This window comes from Schistocerca americana, chromosome 11, assembly GCF_021461395.2.
Source record: "Schistocerca americana isolate TAMUIC-IGC-003095 chromosome 11, iqSchAmer2.1, whole genome shotgun sequence".
Lineage (NCBI taxonomy): Eukaryota > Metazoa > Arthropoda > Insecta > Orthoptera > Acrididae > Schistocerca > Schistocerca americana.
In genome coordinates, this window is record NC_060129.1 from 62,916,591 (window position 1) to 62,937,978 (window position 21,388).

The 21,388-nt window shown below is 40.0% G+C and overlaps 1 protein-coding gene across 1 annotated transcript in view; it reads left to right on the forward strand.

Annotated features, from left to right (window-relative positions):
- Positions 1 to 9,451: 9,451 nt before the first annotated feature.
- The window catches only part of LOC124553744 (cation-dependent mannose-6-phosphate receptor-like), a 134,221-nt gene continuing 122,284 nt past the window's right edge, over positions 9,452 to 21,388 (forward strand). The window contains exon 1 of the mRNA XM_047127679.1: positions 9,452 to 9,692. Coding sequence (XP_046983635.1) covers positions 9,514 to 9,692 — 179 coding nt within the window. The 5' untranslated portion in view covers positions 9,452 to 9,513. The remainder of the gene's footprint in view (positions 9,693 to 21,388) is intronic.

The following is a 21,388-nucleotide window of genomic DNA, read 5'->3' on the forward strand; positions in this document are numbered from 1 at the left end:
GTATGACAGGTGAGGTATGAGTGGCGGCAACTTGAAATTAGCGGAGGTTGAGGCCTGGTGGGTAACGAGAAGAGAGGATGTACTGAAGAGCAAGTTCCCATCTCTGGAGTTCTGACAGGTTGGTGTCAGTGGGAAGTATCCAGATAACCTGGATGTGTAACACTGTGCCAAGACGTGCTGGCCGTGCACCAAGCATGTTTAGCCACACGGTGATCCTCATTACCAACAAACACTGTCTGCCTGTGTCCGTTCATGCGAATGGACAGTTTGTTGCTGGACATTCCCACGTAGAAAGCTTCACAGTGTAGGCAGGTCAGTTGGCAAATCACGTGGGTGCTTTCACACACGGCTCCGCCTTTGATCGTGTACACCTTCCGGGTTACAGGACTGGAGTATGTGGTGGTGGGAGGGTGCATGGGACAGGTTTTACACCGGGGGCGGTTACAAGGGTAGGAGCCGGAGGGTAGGGAAGGTGGTTTGGGGATTTCATAGAGATGAACCGAGAGGTTACGAAGGTTAGGTGGCCGGCGGAAAGACACTCTTGTTGAAGTGGGGAGGATTTCGTGAAGGATGGATCTCATTTCAGGGCAGGATTTGAGGAAGTCGTATCCCTGCTGGAGAGCCACATTCAGAGTCTGATCCAGTCCCAGAAAGTATCCTGTCACAAGAGGATATACTGAAGGGCAAGTTCCCATCTCCGGAGTTCTGACAGGTTGGTGTTAGTGGGAAGTATCCAGATAACCCAGACGGTGTAACACTGTGCCGAGATGTGCTGGCCGTGCACCAAGGCATGTTTAGCCACAGGGTGATCCCCATTACCAACAAACACTGTCTGCCTGTGTCAGGAAAAGACAGATTTCTATGTACCTGTAAAGAAGACATGTCAAGTTGCACACAGGCACAGTTAAAAAACATTCACATAAAGTTTTCAGCCACAGCTTTCATCAGTAAAAGACACATACACAAGCAAGCATCCCTCATGCACACACGACTGCTGGAATTCCATCATGGGATGCTGGAGTTGGAGGTCATGAGTGCATGAGGGTGAGGCATGCTTGCTTACTTTTGTGTGTGTGTGTGCGTGTGTTTTGTGTTGTGTTTATTTTACTGATGAAGGCTGTAGCTGAAACCTTTATGTGAGTGTCTTTTAATTGTTTTTGTGTGCAACTTGACATGTCTTCTTTACGGTACATAGCAATCTGTCTTTTCTTACATTGTCAGTGCATCTCAATAACCTGCAATGGAAGGTAGTCTACTTCTCTGAGAAGCATTCCTTAATATCCTTGTGTAAAAATAGTGGTAGTAAGATGTTACTTTAAAAAACTTTCTTTTGAGCTGTTCAAGTACTTTGGATGTTTGTTAAACAATTTGACATAAATGTGAAACGGACTGTTGTCTCACCTTGTGTATTTTGTCTTGCCAGTTGATAATCATTTCTCCTGACTTACAAATTTGTTTCAATTATTGTACCACTTGTATTTCAAATTTAGTTGTAGAGGTTTAGAAATATATATTGATAGAAGTGTAAGTAATTTCTTACTCTTGAATATCCCTTTACATGACTCTTTATATCTGTGACTGCACAGAAGCCTAACTGCCATTTTTTAAGGATAAATACTCTGCTTGTATGCATGCCTGCAACACACTGCAAGTGTGAGCTATGGAAACACTAGTGCTAAATAGTCCATACACATACGCTCATACTTTGGAACTTGTGACATTGTTTTCACTGCATAAGCTATTTTTTTCCCCCTGTCTCACCCAATTTTAGTTCCATACATCATCATACACAACAATCCACTGCACTCCATCAGTTTGACTGTACTCAAAACAAGCACACAAACATTGAAATTAAAGACAACAGGGAAACAACAATTAATCCTGAAGCCGTGATAACCACTTGTAACAACGATGACGCTGTACTATTGTACATATAAATAATTTTTTCCTTCTGATTTTTCAATACATTTGTGTAATTGATGTTCTGATTTCATTTTTTGTTTTGTTTCATGCCATTGTGTTAAGAAAACTGTAAACAAGTTTCAATGTGAATATTAATGTTTATGTCAAATGTCAAGTAATATTGTAATAGAATTGAAATGAAACAAATGTTGAAACTGTTGTAAGATGTTTAAAATTGTAACTGTGCATCTGGTCTATACGTAGGCAATGTGTTAGGATATGTAGAATGCAAAACCTCGGGTGAATACCCCGTCTGTAAGGGAGCAATAAAAGGTGGCTGGTAGGCGAGTGCGGGAAAATGCGCACGGTCACTGCATGGCACAACGGGCTAAGTAATAGTTGGAGTTTGGCACTGGTTTGAGCAACACCTTCTGGAGCGAGCAGGCTCTCCTGGAAGACAGAGCTTCACTGAGCCTCGGGTATGCTGTTCCAACGCCCACACAGCATTGAAAAATTCCATAGGCATTAAATGGAAAAGTATTGCGACGCTAAGAAGAATTAAAGTGCTGATACATCAAGAGCCATAGCTGTGATTGTAAGTGTGCTCTGTGCCTCGCCATCTCGCCGCCCACCAACCGCCGCATTGATACTAGCAGGTTGAAACTTTTAGTACTGTATTCGTATGGATCAGAGAGTGAACTGTGCAATAATAACCTAAATTTTACCAGAACTTTCCCATCATTTAATTATCCTCACAACTAACCTAGACAGGGTCCTTTCCAAATATTGTGCAATCCGAGTGCCCCAAAATGAAAAATTAAATTTTGTGTTAATAATAATTATTTGCAGACCTAGCTACATTATAATGGTGTTTAAAGAAATGCTTTGTTAATGAACCAGTAAATGAATAACGAAGGTCTAACAAAGTTGAAAGATAACTTTAATATTGATATAGTAATGAAGTTTATTATTTCGAGACAGATATAAAGGTATTTAAATGAGCAGTAAATAACATGAAAAGGGTAGTAACTTATATACCGGAAATCTTCGACGCATAATAAATTCACTAATCAATTTTTTTTAATAAAGTAATCATAACAGTTTCAGGGTCCCCCCCCCCCCCCCCTTTATTCATTTGAATTCTGAAGTGTTCTAAATTGATTTGACCAGCAAAAGTTAAAGTCAATATAAAAGTCAAAATTTATCAGTGTTTTATCTTTATCAAAATTGACATTTTGTGTGTGGCTCGAAAGTGCTATTTCTAGGGTAACCTATGTCCGATTTTAATCAGATTAATAGACAGCATAAAGTTTTGTAGTATACATTATAGTGTAGTGTTATGTATTCATGATTTTTTCATATCAGTACAGAATGTGAAATTATCAGTTCAATAGATTTTCTGGTTCTAAAATTGTGCTATATTATGCAGTGTTACTACTTGTTGTTTTGCATGAATATATACCAACTTGTACAGGGAAGAAACTCAGTTAATGCTTAATTAGGCTGGCGACCATATTATTATCAAATTGGTAGCATCTTCAGGGTTGCTTTTGGTCCATCCTGACGTGTAATTGCATTTCAAACTTGCTTGACGAATCATTGTTATTACAGAGTGGGTGTAAGTCTGATTTGCCACCATTCAGGTACACGCGGTCGATATCTATACGAAAATCCTTTCTCATAAGGTGAACCCTGTTCACTTACCATAGAACAGGCTTTAATGAGTACTGTGTCGTGCGGAGGTTACACACTTTCAACAAATTATTTACAAATATGGCCACAGAATTGATTAAAATTACCCAAACACAAAACATCAAGCAGTAAACTAAAGAAATCAGATGTACAGAGAGCCAATATAAATTACTACAGTCACTAAAAATAATGCTGAAAAAGCCTTCAGAGTATCAAAAATTCTTATTCAGATGGCACTGATGGTATCCTAGCAAATACCATCAAGAAATGCATGCATACTACAACTGAACCACTGATTATGAGTAGAGTGCATCCTAGATCTTCTTGCAGAAATTTATTCCAACAGCTGGGGATCCTCACCATGCCTTGTCGATACATCTTGTCACTAATGTGCTTCGTGAACAAAAATTACGCAATTTACGAAATGAATAGTGCATACCATGATCACAATACAAGAAGAAAACATTATCTTCACAAAGATTTAAAAGATCTCAGCATGGTAAAGAAATGAGTTCATTATTCAAATATAAAAAGTGTTCAATAAACTTCCTGTCCATACCAAGTCAGTCATTGGGGATTATACTAAATTCGAAACAGCGCTAAAACTTTATCTTTTGGATAATTCTTTCTATTCTTTACAGGAATTCTTTGATAATGTGTAATACTTCTTGAATTTGTGTTTAATTTCATGCATTTCTAATAAAACTGATTATGTAGATTAACATATCACTTGCAGGCAGAATATTTTTAGATGAATTACTTTAAATTTGTTTATGTAATCATCTGTCATTACTGGACTATTATTTATGCAGTCATCTTTGTCATTACTGTACTATTATCTGTGCTGTTATCTGAATTTTTGTGTGTAATTATTTGACATGGGGATGTCCTTTTTCATGTATCTACTTTTATATGTTAAATAGGTTGCCTCATGATTATCTACATGTGGCTTCTGAAATAACCTGACACGTTCTACATCCTAGTGATACATTCGTGTCAAGGATCCACGGAACTCAAAAATAAAGAAATAAAATAAACACCTCTGCGACTATTCATTCCAGGAAAGTACTTTCCCAGAATCATGAAAATCACAAAAGTAATTCCTGCTTCCAAAAAAGGTATTAATAATAAAGACATGAACAATAATAGCCTATTACAATTTCATTCTGCTTCTCTAAAATATTAGGAAAAATTATTCACTAAAACTGACTGGCTTCATTGACAAACAATTTATACTGAGTACATCTTAACACTGGTTTAGAAACAACAGATCTACAGAAATGGCTTTATGACTGCATTAATACCATACTTACAGCTACTAGATACAATCGGGCAGGTAGGTTAGAAAATTTAAAAAGGGAAATGGATAGGTTAAAGTTAGATATAGTAGGAATTAGTGAAGTTCAGTGGCAGGAGGAACAAGACTTTTGGTCACATGAATACAGGGTTATAAATACAAAATCAAATAGGGGTAATGCAGGAGTAGGTTTAATAATGAATAAAAAAAATAGGAGTGCGGGTAAGCCACTAAAAACAGCATCGTGAACGCATTATTGTGGCCAAGATAGACACGAAGCCCATGCCTACTACAGTAGTACAAGTTTATATGCCAACTAGCTCTGCAGATGATGAAGAAATTGATGAAATGTATGATGAGATAAAAGAAATTATTCAGGTAGTGAAGGGAGACGAAAATTTAATAGTCATGGGTGACTGAAATTCGACAGTAGGAAAAGGAAGAGAAGGAAATGTAGTAGGTGAATATGGATTGGGGCTAAGAAATGAAACAGGAGGCCGCCTGGTAGCATTTTGCACAGAGCATAACTTAATCATAGCTAACACTTAGTTCAAGAATTATGAAATAAGGTTGTATACATGGAAGAACCCTGGAGATACTAAAAGGTTTCAGATAGATTATATAATGGTAAAACAGAGATTTAGGAACCAGGTTTTAAATTGCAAGACATTTCCAGGAGCAGATGTGCACTCTGACCACAATCTATTGGTTATGAGCTGTAGATTAAAACTGAAGAAACTACAAAAAGGTGGGACTTTAAGGAGATGGGACCTGGATAAACTGAAAGAACCAGAAGTTGTACAGAGTTCAGGCAGAGCATAAGGGAACAATTGACAGGAATGGGGGAAAGAAAAACAGTAGAAGAAGAATGGGTAGCTTTGAGGAATGAAATAGTGAAGGCAGCAGAGGATCAAGTAGGTAAAAAGACGAGGGCTAGTAGAAATCCTTGGGTAACAGAAGAGATTCTGAATTTAACTGATGAAAGGAGAAAATGCAAAAAATTAAGTAAGTGAAGCAGGCAAAAAGGAATACAAACATCGACAGGAAGTGCAAAATGGCTAAGCAGGGACGGCCAGAGGACATATGTAAGGATGTAGAGGCTTATCACACGAGACCTTTGGAGAAAAGAGAACCACTTGCATGAATATCAAGAGCTCAGATGGAAACCCAGTTCTAAGCAAAGAAGGGAAAGCAGAAAGGTGGAAGGAGTATATAGAGGCTCTATACAGGGGCGAAGTTCTTGAGGACAATATTATGGAAATGGAAGAGGATGTAGATGAAGATGAAATGGGAGATATGATACTGCGTGAAGAGTTTGACAGAGCACTGAAAGACCTAAGTCGAAACAAGGCCCCGGGAGTAGACAACATTCCATTAGAACTACTAACAGACTTCGGAGAGCCAGGCCTAACAAAACTCTACCATCCGGTGAGCAAGATGTATGAGACAGGCGAAATTCCCTCAGACTTTAAGAAGAATATAGTAATTCCAATCCCAAAGACAGCAGGTGTTGACAGATGTGAAAATTACCGAACTATCAGTTTAATAAGTCACAGCTGCAAAATACTTACACGAATTCTTTACAGACGAATGGAAAAACTGGTAGAAGCTGACCTGAGGGAAGATCAGTTTGGATTCTGTAGAAATGTTGGAACACGTGAGGCAATACTGACCCTATAACTTATCTTAGAAGAAAGATTAAGGAAAGGCAAACCTACATTTCTAGCATTTGTAGACTTAGAGAAAGCTTTTGACAATGTTGACTGGAATACTCTCTTTCAAATTCTGAAGGTGGCAGGGGTAAAATTTAGGGAGCGAAAGGCTATTTACAATTTGTACAGAAACCAGATGGCAGTTATAAGAGTCGGTGGACATGAAAGGGAAGCAGTGGTTGGGAAGGAAGTGAGAAAGGGTTGTAGCCTCTCCCCGATGCTATTCAATCTGTATATTGAGCAGGCAGTAAAGGAAACAAAAGAAATATTTGGAGTAGGTATTAAAATCCATGGAGAAGAAATAAAAACTTTGAGGTTTGCCGATGACATAGTAATTCTGTCAGCGACAGCAAAGGACTTGGAAGACCAGTTGAACGGAGTGGACAGTGTCTCGAAAGGAGGGTATAAGATGAACATCAACAAAAGTAAAATGAGGACATTGGAATGCAGTCGAATTAAATCAGGTGATGCTGAGGGAATTAGATTAGGAAATGAGACACTTAAAGTAGTAAAGGAGTTTTGCTATTTGTGGAGCAAAATAACTGATGATGGTGGAAGTAGAGCGAATATAAAATGTAGACTGGCAATGGCAAGGAAAGTGTTTCTGAAGGAGAGGAATTTGTTAACATAGAGTATAGATTTAAGTGTCAGGAAATCTTTTCTGAAAGTATTTGTATGGAGTGTAGCCATGTATGGAAGTGAAACATGGACAATAAATAGTTTAGACAAGAAGAGAATAGAAGCTTTCGAAATGTGGTGCTACAGAAGAATGCTGAAGATTAGATGGGTAGATCACGTAACTAATGAGGAGGTATTGAATAGAATTGGGGAGAAGAGGAGTTTGTGGCACAACTTGACAAAAAGAAGGGATCGGTTGGTAGGACATGTTCTGAGGCATCGAGGGATCACAAATTTAGCATTGGAGGGCAGCGTGGAAGATAAAAATCATAGAGGGAGACCAAGAGATGAATACACTAAGCAGATTCAGAAGGATGTAGGCTGCAGGAGGTACTGGGAGATGAAGCAGCTTGCACAGGATAGAGTAGCATGGAGAGCTGCATCAAACCAGTCTCAGGACTGAAGACCATAACAACAACAACTAGATACAAAACGACCCACCATAAGTATATTTCATTATCTTTCGAAGCCTTTGGACACAGTGGATCACAAAAGCATTCCTGAACGAAATTGAACAGTATGGTACCGGAGGACTTACAAACAAATGGAATACTTCATTCTTAAACAATAACACACACTTAAGTACATACACCCACAAACAACTCAGTTCAGTAATTGATTATCTGGCAGTAAAACTGTTAATCAAGGTGTGCCTCAGGGCTCAGTACTATTTCCACAAGCTTCCACATGCAACACAAGCCCCTCTCAACCACTTTTAACGGTATATAACCAACCAACTAACACTGAATTAAAATACCTGGGACTGATATTATAAAATAACCAATTATGGAATAAATATACTGATCAATGCACTGTGTGTGCTGCAAGCTTGCAACAGCCAGAAATCAGCAGCCTAATAAGTGCATGCGTACAGGCTGGCCTAAAAAAATGGTATGATATTCCGTGATAATTTTCAAGCTGCCCTCAGCACTTTTGGAATCCAGAAGAGAGCCATGAGCATCATTAATGGAAACAAAACTAAAGACTTTTGCAAACCCCTTTTTCTGTAACCTGTAGATCCTAGTATTGCTTTGGTTACATGTTCTCAAGACAGTAAAATTCTTAGAAGACCACACAGTACCAACTAATGCAGACTTAAAGAAAACAGAGAAATTCACAAACATCACTAGAACAAACTCTAACCTGCATGTGTTACAAACACACAACCTTGTCAAAAAGCTTCCCAAATGTATAAAGCCTTTTCAAGACAATAAACAGATTTGTGAAGCCATGAAGCCTTATTTGTTGTCACTATTTTTACTTTATATAAAAAGGAATACTTAGAACAGTAAACTTGCTAGTTATGTTGATGTGTAACACGTCACCCACTCAGTTAAGTAGACCTTTAAATAAACATGCTGCAATACATATTACTATATTTTGTCCAACATCTGTAGCACACTGTTTAATATCAGATCATATGGACCAAATGAATGAAAGTGCATTAGACTTATTTTCGTATGGTTTAAGGTTAAGCAATTACTTCTTGAGTAATTCCTTACCCCAGTTAAGATACTACAACACTAGGTTTATTGTTGATTAGGGTAGGTTATTAAAGAGATATGGGTGAAATTGAAGAAGTGTAACTAGCACTTTGTATTATTGTTTTTTTTTTCTTTAACAAGTAAAGCTATAAGCTGTTATAGAGATAGCATTTTACGCTGTAGGCTGTTGATAAGTATCTGGTGTAGAGAACTTCCCTGATTCCTCTAAAGATTGGAGGCAATAGAATTAAAGTTAATGACGGTGCAGTTTCTTAAAAGCATCTGTGCACAAAATGAGCGTGATTCAATTTTATTTTTAAGTAACATTCCACAGAAAGACATCTTTTTATATATTTTTTGTGTTCGTCGTTTATAACACACAAGTACACTGAAGGTTTGCGCGTCAACAGCTGTATTCCTCTTAAAACTCTCATGACAGCGTCGACTAATTATAACAGAGAAGCCAGGACAAATTACAGGCACGAATTTGACAAGTTTCTTCACGTGTAAGAAAAAATTGTGTAACATTTACAAATAAATAATATCTCGTAGCATAAAACATTCACAAGAAACAGGAAGGGTTATTTCGGACACTTGTTTACATTCAAAAACATCATCGCTTTTCCCATGTTTTTGTTCAGTGCCCGCAAATATCGTTGTTCTTTTGTCATCTGTTGATCTTGTGATTCGCAGGTGTAATGTTTGTTTTTTACGGGGAGTAGTCCAGGCCAGTCTGTCCTCGGCGAATATGTTGTTGCGCGAAACTGCCTATTTTTTAGCTTTGAGTGCCTGTCTCTCGGTATTTTTTGTGCCTTGTGATTCCCTGAAGAACAAGAAGCGTGCGTGCAAATGGGAAAATCCGTGCCGGTGTTCTTTTCCGTCGGGTCTTGCCATAGATTTCTCTGAATTGGGCTTCAGAAATGAATGGTGAGAGCGAAAACAAAGATAAGAAAAACTTATGTAATCTTAATTGTGCTACTCTGTCACAGTTATATCTGTTAATATTAATGTTTGTTAAGGGCTGTGTGGAAGAGAAATCTGGAGGAAGTGAACGCCACGAATAATTAATGCAGTTCGAATTTATGCCACAATGTAGGACTTCATTTAGTGTACACCTCATTACTGTACATTTTAGAGTTGTCACTTAGTAACCAATCGTTACGTGTGGACCGACATACAGTAGTTTACAACCTCTTTTCTGTTGCCATGGGTATTATTTTGAACCACGTTTTGAACACACACACAAGTCGGTCTTTGACACTCATGTTAAATGTCATTAGTTTGGAAACAAATGATAATAAAACAGAACAGCCCCGTTTCAAACCTATTAATGTGTCAAAACACCACTCATTTTCATTGAATTACGGAAACAAAAACGCGACTTCGATCTGAATCATAAATGAATCAACATGTCTCGTACTTTTCCGCCCATTCAGATTTTAAAAAAGTATTTGGTTTTAAATGTTACAATAACTCTGTGGCTAACTCAGCTAAAAACGTGAACATATTGAGTATTACGTTATTAATGATTTCTAAACTGTTGTTTCCTTGGAATTTAGAATTTCCCAAAGTATTTGTTTTTAACACACTGTCCCAAACCTTTCTATTACGTTTTCGTTTAGTGCACCCCAATATAAATATTAAAAATGATACTGTAAAAAATTCTTTGTAGCGAGGTTGAGGCCTGTATGTAGTGTCACTTCTTTCAGCTCACATATTGCTCTTTCTACTGAAACTCTTCTTTTGCTAATAATTGCTACATCATCAACATATGCCCCCATCTGGCTTTACTTTGTGCCTAAGTAACCAGATATATGAAGCTTTCGAATGGTTGCTTCAAGAGTCAGATTAAAAAGCATTGTAGAGAGGATGTCCCCTTGTCTGACTCCTGTACTAATAAACAATTTAATGAGTTCGTCAACCACTTGCATTGCAGCCTTGGAACTAGCCAATGTTGCTAGGGTAATTGAAACATACTTAAATGGTATACCAAGCAGTAGCAAATCAGTCAGCATTTCTGCCCTATCAAGACTTTCGAAGGCCTGCTTGAAGTCTATAAAGGGGTTATGAAGCTCAATATTATACTCGTATGCCTTTTCGTGTGTTTGCCTCAGTATAAATATCTGATCCGTTGTTGACCTACTGTACCAATATTCACACAGATATTCTCCCAAAATATCTTCTGCATGTGGACTAACCTGTTTTAGATTAGATTTGGTGTTTGTTCCATAGGCCCAAACATGAGATGTCTCTCATGAGTGTGGAACATGTCAAAAAGTATAACATAAAAACAACATAGAGCTTTTAATATAATATTCACTTCCCAGATCATGTGTCACGAGACTGTCAAAATATGTGAAAACATTATAGTAAAATGGAATAGCTAATATTTACAGAATTAATACACTGTCAGAATGAAACATATTTATGCACTTTTAATAAATCTATCATATTCAACATACCTAATATTGACTGTTGTGACCAAGTGCTGTCAAAACTGAAATGTAACAGAGATTTTTACATAAGTTGGTCTAACAGTCCCTATGAAGATATACGTTTGTAATGTAGAAGGAATTTCCTATCAACAAGTCTTTCATACTCTGTATAAACTCTACTGTATCCAAAAGCAAGTTTTTAATGGTTGCTGGCAATTGATTGAAAATGTGTTTTCCTTAATATTGGACCCCTTTTTGTACCAAAGTAAGTGGCTTAGGTCTTCATGTACACTCATGCTCATAAATTAAGGATAATTGCAGAATGTGGTGCCACACAACGTGGTACTACACAAAACTAGCGCTAATAGCATAAGCACATAGGGAACACACACGACACCAATCTGTAAGTCCACGGTATTGGTGATAAGTTGAGAAAACCATCCCGAAACACATGTGCTACAAAACGCCACTGTTTCCTGCGCATGTACCCCGACATCAGTATGGGATATGATCACCGTGCACACGTACAAAGGCAGCACAACGGGTTGGCATACTCTGGATCAGATGGTCGAGCAGCTGCCGGGGTATAGCCTCCCATTCTTGCACCAGTGCCTGTCGGAGCTCCTGAAGTGTCATAGGGGTTTGAAGACGTGCAGCGATACGTCGACCGAGAGCATCCCAGACATGCTCAATGGGGTTTAGGTCTGGAGAACAGGCAGGCCACTCCATTCGCCTGATATCTTCTGTTTCAAGGTACTCCTCCATGCTGGCAGCTCAGTGGCGCCGTGCGTTAACGTCCATCAGGAGGAAGGTGGGACCCACTGCACTCCTGAAAAGGCAGACATACTGGCGCAAAATGATGTCCCAATGTACGTGACCTGTTACAGTTTCTCTGTCAAAGACATACAAGTGTGTACGTGCACCAATCATAATCCCACCCCCACACCATCAAACCACGACCTCCATACATGTCCCTTTCAAGGACATTAAAGGGTTAGTATCTGGTTCCTGGTTCATGCCAGATGAAAACCTGGTGAGATTCACTGGTCAGACTATACCTGGACTCATCCGTGAACATAACCTGGGACCACTGTTCCAATGACCATGTACTGTGTTCTTGACACCAGGCTTTGCGAGCTCTCCTGTGACAGATGGTCTGTGGAATGCACCTTGCAGGTCTCCGGGCAAATAAACCGTGTCTGTTCAGTTGTCTGTAGACTGTGTGTCTGGAGACAACTGTTCCAGTGGCTGCGGTAAGATTCCGAGCAAGGCTACCTGCAGTACTCCATGGCCGTCTGCCACTTCTTGTGGTGTTGTACACTGTGGACGTCCAGTATTGTAGTGCCTGGACACATTTCCTGTCTACTGGAATCATTGCCATAATCTTGAGATCACAATTCGTGGCACATGGTGGGCCCGTGCTGCTACCTGCTGTGTTTGACCAGCCTGCAGTCGCCCTAGTATTCTAACCCTCATAACGTCATCAATGTGTGTTCTTCGAGCCATTTTCAACACATAGTCACCATTAGCATGTCTGAAACGTCTGCATACTTACTCGCTGCACCGTACTCTGACATGCAGCAACACACCTCTGTGTATGTGGACTGCTGCCAGCGCCACCATATGACAACCGCAGTTCAAATGCACTGCATGGTCAAGGTGATTTAAACCTGCAAACCACCCACCAGAGCATTGTTTCACCATGTAGCAGCATCATCCTTAATTTATGAACATGAGTGTAGATTGTTTGTATTCCTAGTATTGATACTATGTATTGAGCTATTAGTTGGAAATACACACACATTATTTGCAATAAATTTCATTAATAAATAAATATACTGAGAAGCAGTGGTTATAATACCCAGTTCATTGAACAGATTTCTACATGATGTTCTTGAATGTTCACCACAAATGAGTTTAATACACACTTCTTCACTCTCAAAACTTTTGTGTGGTTTGATGAATTACCCCAGAATATGATCCGATACAACATAATAGAATGAAAATAAGCAAAATACGGAATTTTTTTTTTTTATAGTTATATAATATTAGAGAGAATCTTATAGGTTACACATAGCAGAGTGATTCCTCAGTAATTCAAACAAATTTTGCGTACTTCCTTATGTCTTGTTGGAGTACACCCAAGATCCACTCTTCTGGGATTCTTTCCTGATTTTATATCTGCATGGTAAGTTTATGGAGACCAATTCCCCCATTTTTCAACAGTTTTGCAGTTATTCCTTCAGTTCCTGGTGCTTTGCTGTTTTTTTGGACAGTGCAAAATCCGTTACATATTCCAAGACAAAATATTATTTTACATTCACATTGTTTTGGCTTCACCAAATCACAAACAAATTATAACCTTCCAACATAACCTAGACCTTGGCCAATGCTACGTATCTGTCTGTCACCACAATCTTCATTCTGCAGTAAAGCTTCTTATTGTGTGACATATTCATTTGCCACACCAACCCACTACATACTTATTACCTTTCAACCTAAGCTAGACCTCAGGCTATATATAGTGTAGTATTATTTGTGATTGTACAACACATATGATATTTTCTGGATATATATTATTGTTAGTTAATGATGTATTTATTAAAATGCTGTCCATACCTGTCTTACCCCACTGTACATAATTTTGATTGTTGTGTTAACGTTTGTATTGAAAATTTTGTGCTCTGACCCTATCTCAATATCTAAAGAAATTTAATAATTTCTGCCTCTGTAACATCCTGTTAAGCAGAAATTAAATGACATGATAAGTAACTTGGCTCCAAGAATAATCTCCTCTGCTCTTTACACTGAAATACAAAATCTCATTTACTTTGCTTATTTTCACACTGTTTTCTCTGTTAGTATCACATTGTGGAGTAACCCAGTGCATTCACAGATAATGTCACTCCAGAAAAGAACAGCTGGAAAGAAAATGCAATTACTTGATAGATTAGCAGCATAAAGATGTGTCTAGTTAACAGTAGTTTCCCACGACCAACCCACTGGTTTAGTTGCTAGCATAATTGGGGTCGACAGAACCGTCCGATTCCACACGTCGGCTTTGACCAGTGACGTTAGGGTGTTGTTGTGTGTGACGTCATGACGGCGTGGAGTTTGGTTTGTGAGTGTGGCGTGTTTGTAGATCTCGTCGTGTTGTGGTTTGTTGTGCTCTTTGGTGGTATATTCAGGTTTTCGTTTGTGTTGTGTAATGGGCTCAGTTTGCTTTTGCTCATTATCAAGAATTGTTCGAGTGTCGGCTGTGTTTGTAGTGGAATTCGTTTGTGAGTTAACGATTTTGTGTCAGGGTTAATTTAGTGTTGTTCGCTGTACATCGTGTGGTAATTTTAGTAAAATTAATCGGTTGTTGTTTTTGTTCAGGAATGGATATGAAGGATAAAATTAACACTGCGCAGGTGAAGGGAAGTGTTCGATCCCAGTGTGTGGCTGTGTATGTTGGTATTGGTATCGGGAGATGTTTTTGAGCTATATAGGCCAAGGGAAGTGTTTGTACCTAATTTATGGGATTGGAAGCTGTTAAGGGTAGTGTTTGATCCTAATTTATGGGATCGGAAGCTACTGTTGAGCTGTATAGGTCGAGGGAAGTGTCCGATTCCAAATGATATTGTGTTTAGTGGTATTTGGGGAGTTTTGTGATTTTGGTTTTTTTGTCGTTTTGTGTGGTTTTGTATGGAGGTGGGTGTCTAAATTTGTTTATATTTAGTTTGCCCCCACCCAAAAACACCCCATTTTCTGTGCTTGTCCCGTTAGTGTCATTAGGCTTTTTGTGGAAAGTGTGTGTGTTTGTTTTTTGATGTATTTTCGTCCTGACAATGTGTACGTAACGACTTTATATGTGCCATATTGGAATCATGGTTTATGGTCATTTCCGCCATATTTGTGACGCCATGGGTTAAAGCAGATGGGCCGGATCGGATGCTTCCGTATTGAACTGTAGATTCCAAGTTCAGTTCTTAGAATTTTCTGTTGTGGAGAGTTCTAGAAAAGAGTTAATTTAACCTTGTGAGGCTAATAGTTTGGACAAGAAGAGAATAGATGCTTTCAAAATGTGATGCTACAGAAGAATGCTGAAGATTAGATGGGTAGATCGTATAACTAATGAGGAGGTATTGAATAGGATTGGGGAGAAGAGAAGTTTGTGGCACAACTTGACTAGAAGAAAGGATCAGTTGGTAGGACATGTTGTGAGGCATCAAGGGATCACCAATTTAGTATTGGAGGGCAGCGTGGAGGGTAAAAATCGTAGAGAGAGACCAAGAGACGAATACACTAAACAGATTCAGAAGGATGTAGGTTGCAGTAGGCACTGGGATATGATGAAGCTTGCACAGGCTAGAGTAGCATGGAGAGCTGCATCAAACCAGCCTCAGGACTGAAGACCACAACAACAACAACGAGGCCAAATGAGAAGAAAGAGTGAAATAATTGGCAAAATTGACGTACATGCTGCCAAGGTGGATAGAAAGGTTTGTAGTGGGCTAGAAATTGCATGGCACACATTCATTTGCAGTGGGAGTATTATACACTCCAGTCACATTAATGTGACCATCTGTCAGAAGCCTGAAGAACCATTTTTTGCAGTATGGCTGTGAGATGTGCAGGAAGAGTGTCACTGAGGTTCTGTGAGGTAACTCCAGGGATGTGAAACTGTGCCAATGTGATCCCACATATCCTCGATTAGGCTTAAATCTTGAGAGTTTGGTGGCCATGGGAGTACAGTAAAGGTGTCCTTTGAACCGTGCATGTACACTGTGAGCTGTGTGACACGTTGCATTGTCCTACTGGTAGATGCCGTAATGCAGAGGGAAAATAAAATGCACGTAGGGGTGGACGTGGTCCGCAGGGGTAGATGCATATTTGTGTTGATCCAGTGTGCCTTCCAGAATGAGAAAATCACCCAGGGAATGCCATGAAAACATTCCCCAGATACGGCCGTTTATGTCACATATTTTGATACACGCAAACTCATTTATCAAAACCTGTAGGGTACTTCTTGTTCACCTAAAATCGTATCAAACTGATACTATTGTCGCCTACTAATGGCTATAGTCCCTTGGCAGTGTTGTAAACCAAGACCATAATGCTCTCTCCCGATTGCAGGGTGGTTTCTTTCAGATGTTTCACTCTGTACGTGCTAACATCCGTCTGTCCAGTGGAGCATAAAGTGTGATTCATCTGAAAAGACCACCTACTGCCACTCAGTGCTCCAGTTGCAGTATTCGCACGCAAATTCCAGCCTTCGACACCGATGAAGAGCAGTCAGCATGGGGACATGAACCGGGTATCTGATGCAGAGGCCCAGGTGAAGCAACGTTTGCTGAACAGTTTTGGAGGAGACATTGTTAGAAGAGAAAGTTATGTTGGAAGAGAAAGTTATGTTGAAGAAAGAAACAAAGCCAAACAGATAATTGCAGCAGCCAAGAAAAAATCTTGGGAAGACTTTGGAAACAGGTTGGAGATTTTGGGTCAAGCTGCTGGAAAATCATTCTGGAGTGTAATTAGCAGTCTTCGAAAGGGAGGTAAGAAGGAAATGACAAGTATTTTGGTGCTGGTGAATCCTGTCGATGCCTTGGGCAGATGGAGAGAATATTTTGAAGAGTTGCTCAATGTAGGTGAAAATACGATCAGTAATGTTTCAGATTTCAATGTACAATGGGATAGGAATGATGGTGAAAATAGGAACACATTTGACGAAGTGGAGAAAATGGTCAGTAGATTGCAGTGCAATAAAGCGGCTGGGGTGGATGAAATAAAAGTCGGAACTCATCAGATACAGTGGAATGTCAGTTCTTAAATGGCTTCACAGGATAATTGAAATGGCGTGGGAGTCGGGACAGGTTCCATCAAACTGGACGAAAGCAGTAATCACACCAATCTTTAAACGTGGAAACAGAGAAGATTGTAACAACTACAGAGGTATCTCTTTAATCAGTGTTGTGGGTAAAATCTTCTCAGGTATTGTTGAAAGGAAAGTGCGAGTATCAGTTGAGGACAAATTGGATGAAAATCAGTGCGGGTTTAGCCCTCTTAGAGGTTGTCAGGACCAGATCTTTAGCTTACGGCAAATAATGGAGAAGTGTTACGAGTGGAACAGGGAATTGTATCTATGCTTTATAGATCTAGAAAGGGCATATGACCGGGTTCCTAGGAGGAAGTTATTGTCTGTTCTACAAGATTATGGAATAGGAGGCAAACTTTTGCAAGCAATTAAAGGTCTTTACATGGATAGTCAGGCAGCAATTAGAGTTGACGGTAAATTGAGTTCATGGTTCAGAGTAGTTTCAGGGGTAAGACAAGGCTGCAACCTGTCTCCACTGTTGTTCATATTATTCATGGATCATATGTTGAAAACAATAGACTGGCTGGGCGAGATTAAGATATGTGAACACAAAATAAGCAGTCTTGCATATGCGGATGACTTAGTTGTGATGGCAGATTCGATTGAAAGTTTGCAAAGTAACATTTCAGAGCTAGATCAGAAATGGTATGAAGATTAGCATCTCCAAAACGAAAGTAATGTCAGTGGGAAAGAGATATAAACGGATTGAGTGCCAAATAGGAGGAACAAAGTTAGAACACGTGGACGGTTTCAAGTACTTAGGATGCATATTCTCACAGGATGGCATCATAGTGAAGGAACTGGAAGCGAGGTGTAGCAAAGCTAATGCAGTGAGCGCTCAGCTACGATCTACTCTCTTCTGCAAGAAGGAAGTCAGTACCAAGACCAAGTTATCTGTGCACTGTTCAATCTTTCGACCAACTTTGTTGTATGGGAGCGAAAGCTGGGTGGATTCAGGTTACCTTATCAATAAGGTTGAGGTTACGGATATGAAAGTAGCTAGGATGATTGGAGGTACTTGTAGATGGGAACAATGGCAGGAGGGTGTCCACAATGAGGAAATCAAAGAAAAACTGGGAATGAACTCTATAGATGTAGCAGTCAGGGCGAACAGGCTTAGATGGTCTGGTCATGTTACACGCATGGGAGAAGCAAGCTTACCCAAGAGAGTCATGGGTTCAGCAGTAGAGAGTAGGAGGAGTCGGGGTAGACCAACGAGAAGGTACCTGGATTCGGTTAAGAATGATTTTGAAGTAAAAGGCTTAACATCAGAAGAGGGACCAATGTTAGCACTGAATAGGGGATCATGGAGGAATTTTATAAGGGGGACTACGCTGCAGACTGAACACTAAAAGGCATAATCAGTGTTAGATGATGATGATGACTGTTGGAAGCCCCATGTTCCAAATGCGTGGTCAGTTGCTCGACAGTTGCACATCTTTTCACCCGTAAACACCTCGGCAGCTGTTGATCGCCACTGTTGTCCGTGTCCCGTGGTGCGCCACAGCTGCCTCAGAACCAGTTTTGGAAAGTGTCATTTGCCACGCATGGTATACTTTAAAGATGGTGGCACATGAACAGTTTACAAACTTAGCTGTTTCGGAAATGCTTTCACTCTTAGTGATCACGTCCTTTTAGACATCAGATAAATTGCTCCATTTGTGCATTATGACAATGACTGCACTGTTTTATGCATCCTCCCCTTCCCCCACAACATACTGGGTGATCAAAAAGTCAGTATAAACTTGAAAACATAATAAACCACGGAATAATGTAGATAGAGGGGTAAAAATTGACGCACATGCTTGGAATGACATAAAAAGAAACACTCCATATTGCTAGACGCGTGAAAGATCTCTTGCGCATGTCGTTTGGTGATGATCGTGTGCTCAGCCGCCACTTTCGTCATACTTGGCCTTCCAGGTCCCCAGACCTCAGTCTGTGCGATTATTGACTTTGGGGTTACCTGAAGTCACAAATGTATCGTGATCAACCGACATCTCTAGGGATGCTGAAAGACAACATCCGACGCCAATGCCTCACCATAACTCCGGACATGCTTTACAGTGCTGTTCACAACATTATTCCTCAACTACAGCTATTGTTGAGCAATGATGGTGGACATATTGAGCATTTCTTGTAAAGAACATCATCTTTGCTTTGTCTTACTTTGTTATGCTAATTATTGCTATTCTGATCAGATGAAGCGCCATCTGTCGGACATTTTTTGAACATTTGTATTTTTTTTTTTTTGGTTCTATTAAAACCCCATGTCATTCCAAGCATGTGTGTCAATTTGTACCTCTCTATCTACATTATTCCGTGATTTATTCAGTTTTCAAATTTATACTGATTTTTTGGTCACCCGGTACTTTATACATATCCTCCACTGCTAGTTCTGCCATCGGCTGTCTGTGGATGGTTATTGCCCGTTGACATCGAACATGTTGTTGTTGTTGTTGTTGTTGTTGTGGTCTTCAGTCCTGAGACTGGTTTGATGCAGCTCTCCATGCTCCTCTATCCTGTGCAAGCTTCTTCATCTCCCAGTACCTACTGCAACCTACATCCTTCTGAATCTGCTTAGTGTATTCATCTCTTGGTCTCCCTCTACGATTTTTACCCTCCACACTGCCCACCAATACTAAATTGGTGATCCCTTGATGCCTCAACACACGTCCTACCAACCGATCCCTTCTTCTGGTCAAGTTGTGCCACAAACTTCTCTTCTCCCCAATCCTATTCAATACTTCCTCATTAGTTATGTGATGTACCCATCTAATCTTCAGCATTCTTCTCTAGCACCACATTTCGAAAGCTTCTATTCTCTTCTTGTCCAAACTATTTATCGTCCATGTTTCACTTCCATACATAGCTACACTCCATACAAATACTTTCAGAAATGACTTCCTGACACTGACACACATCGAACATATGCGGTGGTCATATTAATGTGTCTATTTTTTATACATATACATACCAAATGAAAGTGCTGGCAGGTCGACAGACACACAAACATGCACACAAAATTCAAGCTTTCGCAACAAACTGTTTCCTCATCAGGAAAGAGGGAAGGAGAGGGAAAGACGAAAGGATGTGGGTTTTAAGGGAGAGGGTAAGGAGTCATTCCAATCCCGGGAGCGGAAAGACTTACCTTAGGGGGAAAAAAGGATGGGTATACACTCGCGCGCACACACACACACACACACACACACACACACACACACACACACACACACACATATCCATCCACACATATACAGACACAAGCAGACGAACTGTCCATTCGCATGAACGGACACAGGCAGACAGTGTTTGTTGGTAATGAGGATCACCCTGTGGCTAAACATGCCTCAGTGCACGGCCAGCACATCTCGGCACAGTGTTACACCGTCCGGGTTATCTGGATACTTCCCACTAACACCAACCTATCAGAACTCCGGAGATGGGAACTTGCCCTTCAATATATCCTCTCTTCCGTTACCCACCAGGCCTCAACCTCCACTAATTTCAAGTTGCCGCCGCTCATACCTCACCTGTCATTCAACCACATCTTTGTCTCTGTTCTTCTGCGCCAACTGACATCTCTGCCCAAATTCTTTGCCTTTACATATGTCTGCTTGTGTCTGTATATGTGCGGATTGATATGTGTGTTTTTGTGTGCGAGTGTATACCAGTCCCTTTTTCCCTCGAAGGTAAGTCTTTCCGCTCCCGGGATTGGAATGACTCCTTACTCTCTCCCTTAAAACCCACATCCTTTCGTCTTTCCCTCTGCTTCCCTCTTTCCTGATGAAGCAACCGTTGGTTGCGAAAGCTTGAATTTTGTGTGTTTGTGTTTGTTAGTGTCTCTATGAACATACCAACGCTTTCGTCTGGTAAGTCACATCATCTGAACCTCTTCAGGTGTTGATGACACGCGACCTGCTAAGTTCCCTAACTTGAATTCGGCCACTCGTCACTTTGGCTAATCAAGTTTTTGTTTAGCTGTGTGCTGCTTGTAAAATGGTTCCTTTATTTTCGCCGCTTATCAGCTCCACTACTGGTGCAATCTATTATACTACAGAGAAACAGTTAGAGTCTGTACGAGCCCATGCTAGGTCCGCTGTAGGATTATGGTACTTAAACGACAACAAAAATGTGTTCAAGGTTTCACCTTCTCAACACACACATCAATCGCTCCCAAACCAATCGAATTAGACAGCTAACAACCCAATTACCTCTGGGTGAGCTGCAACCATTAATCGTACACCACGGACTGGATATCAATTTCACCGATTCACAAAAACTCAGCACCTACAAATCTACTTCTGTCTCTAACCAGGCGCACGCTGGTT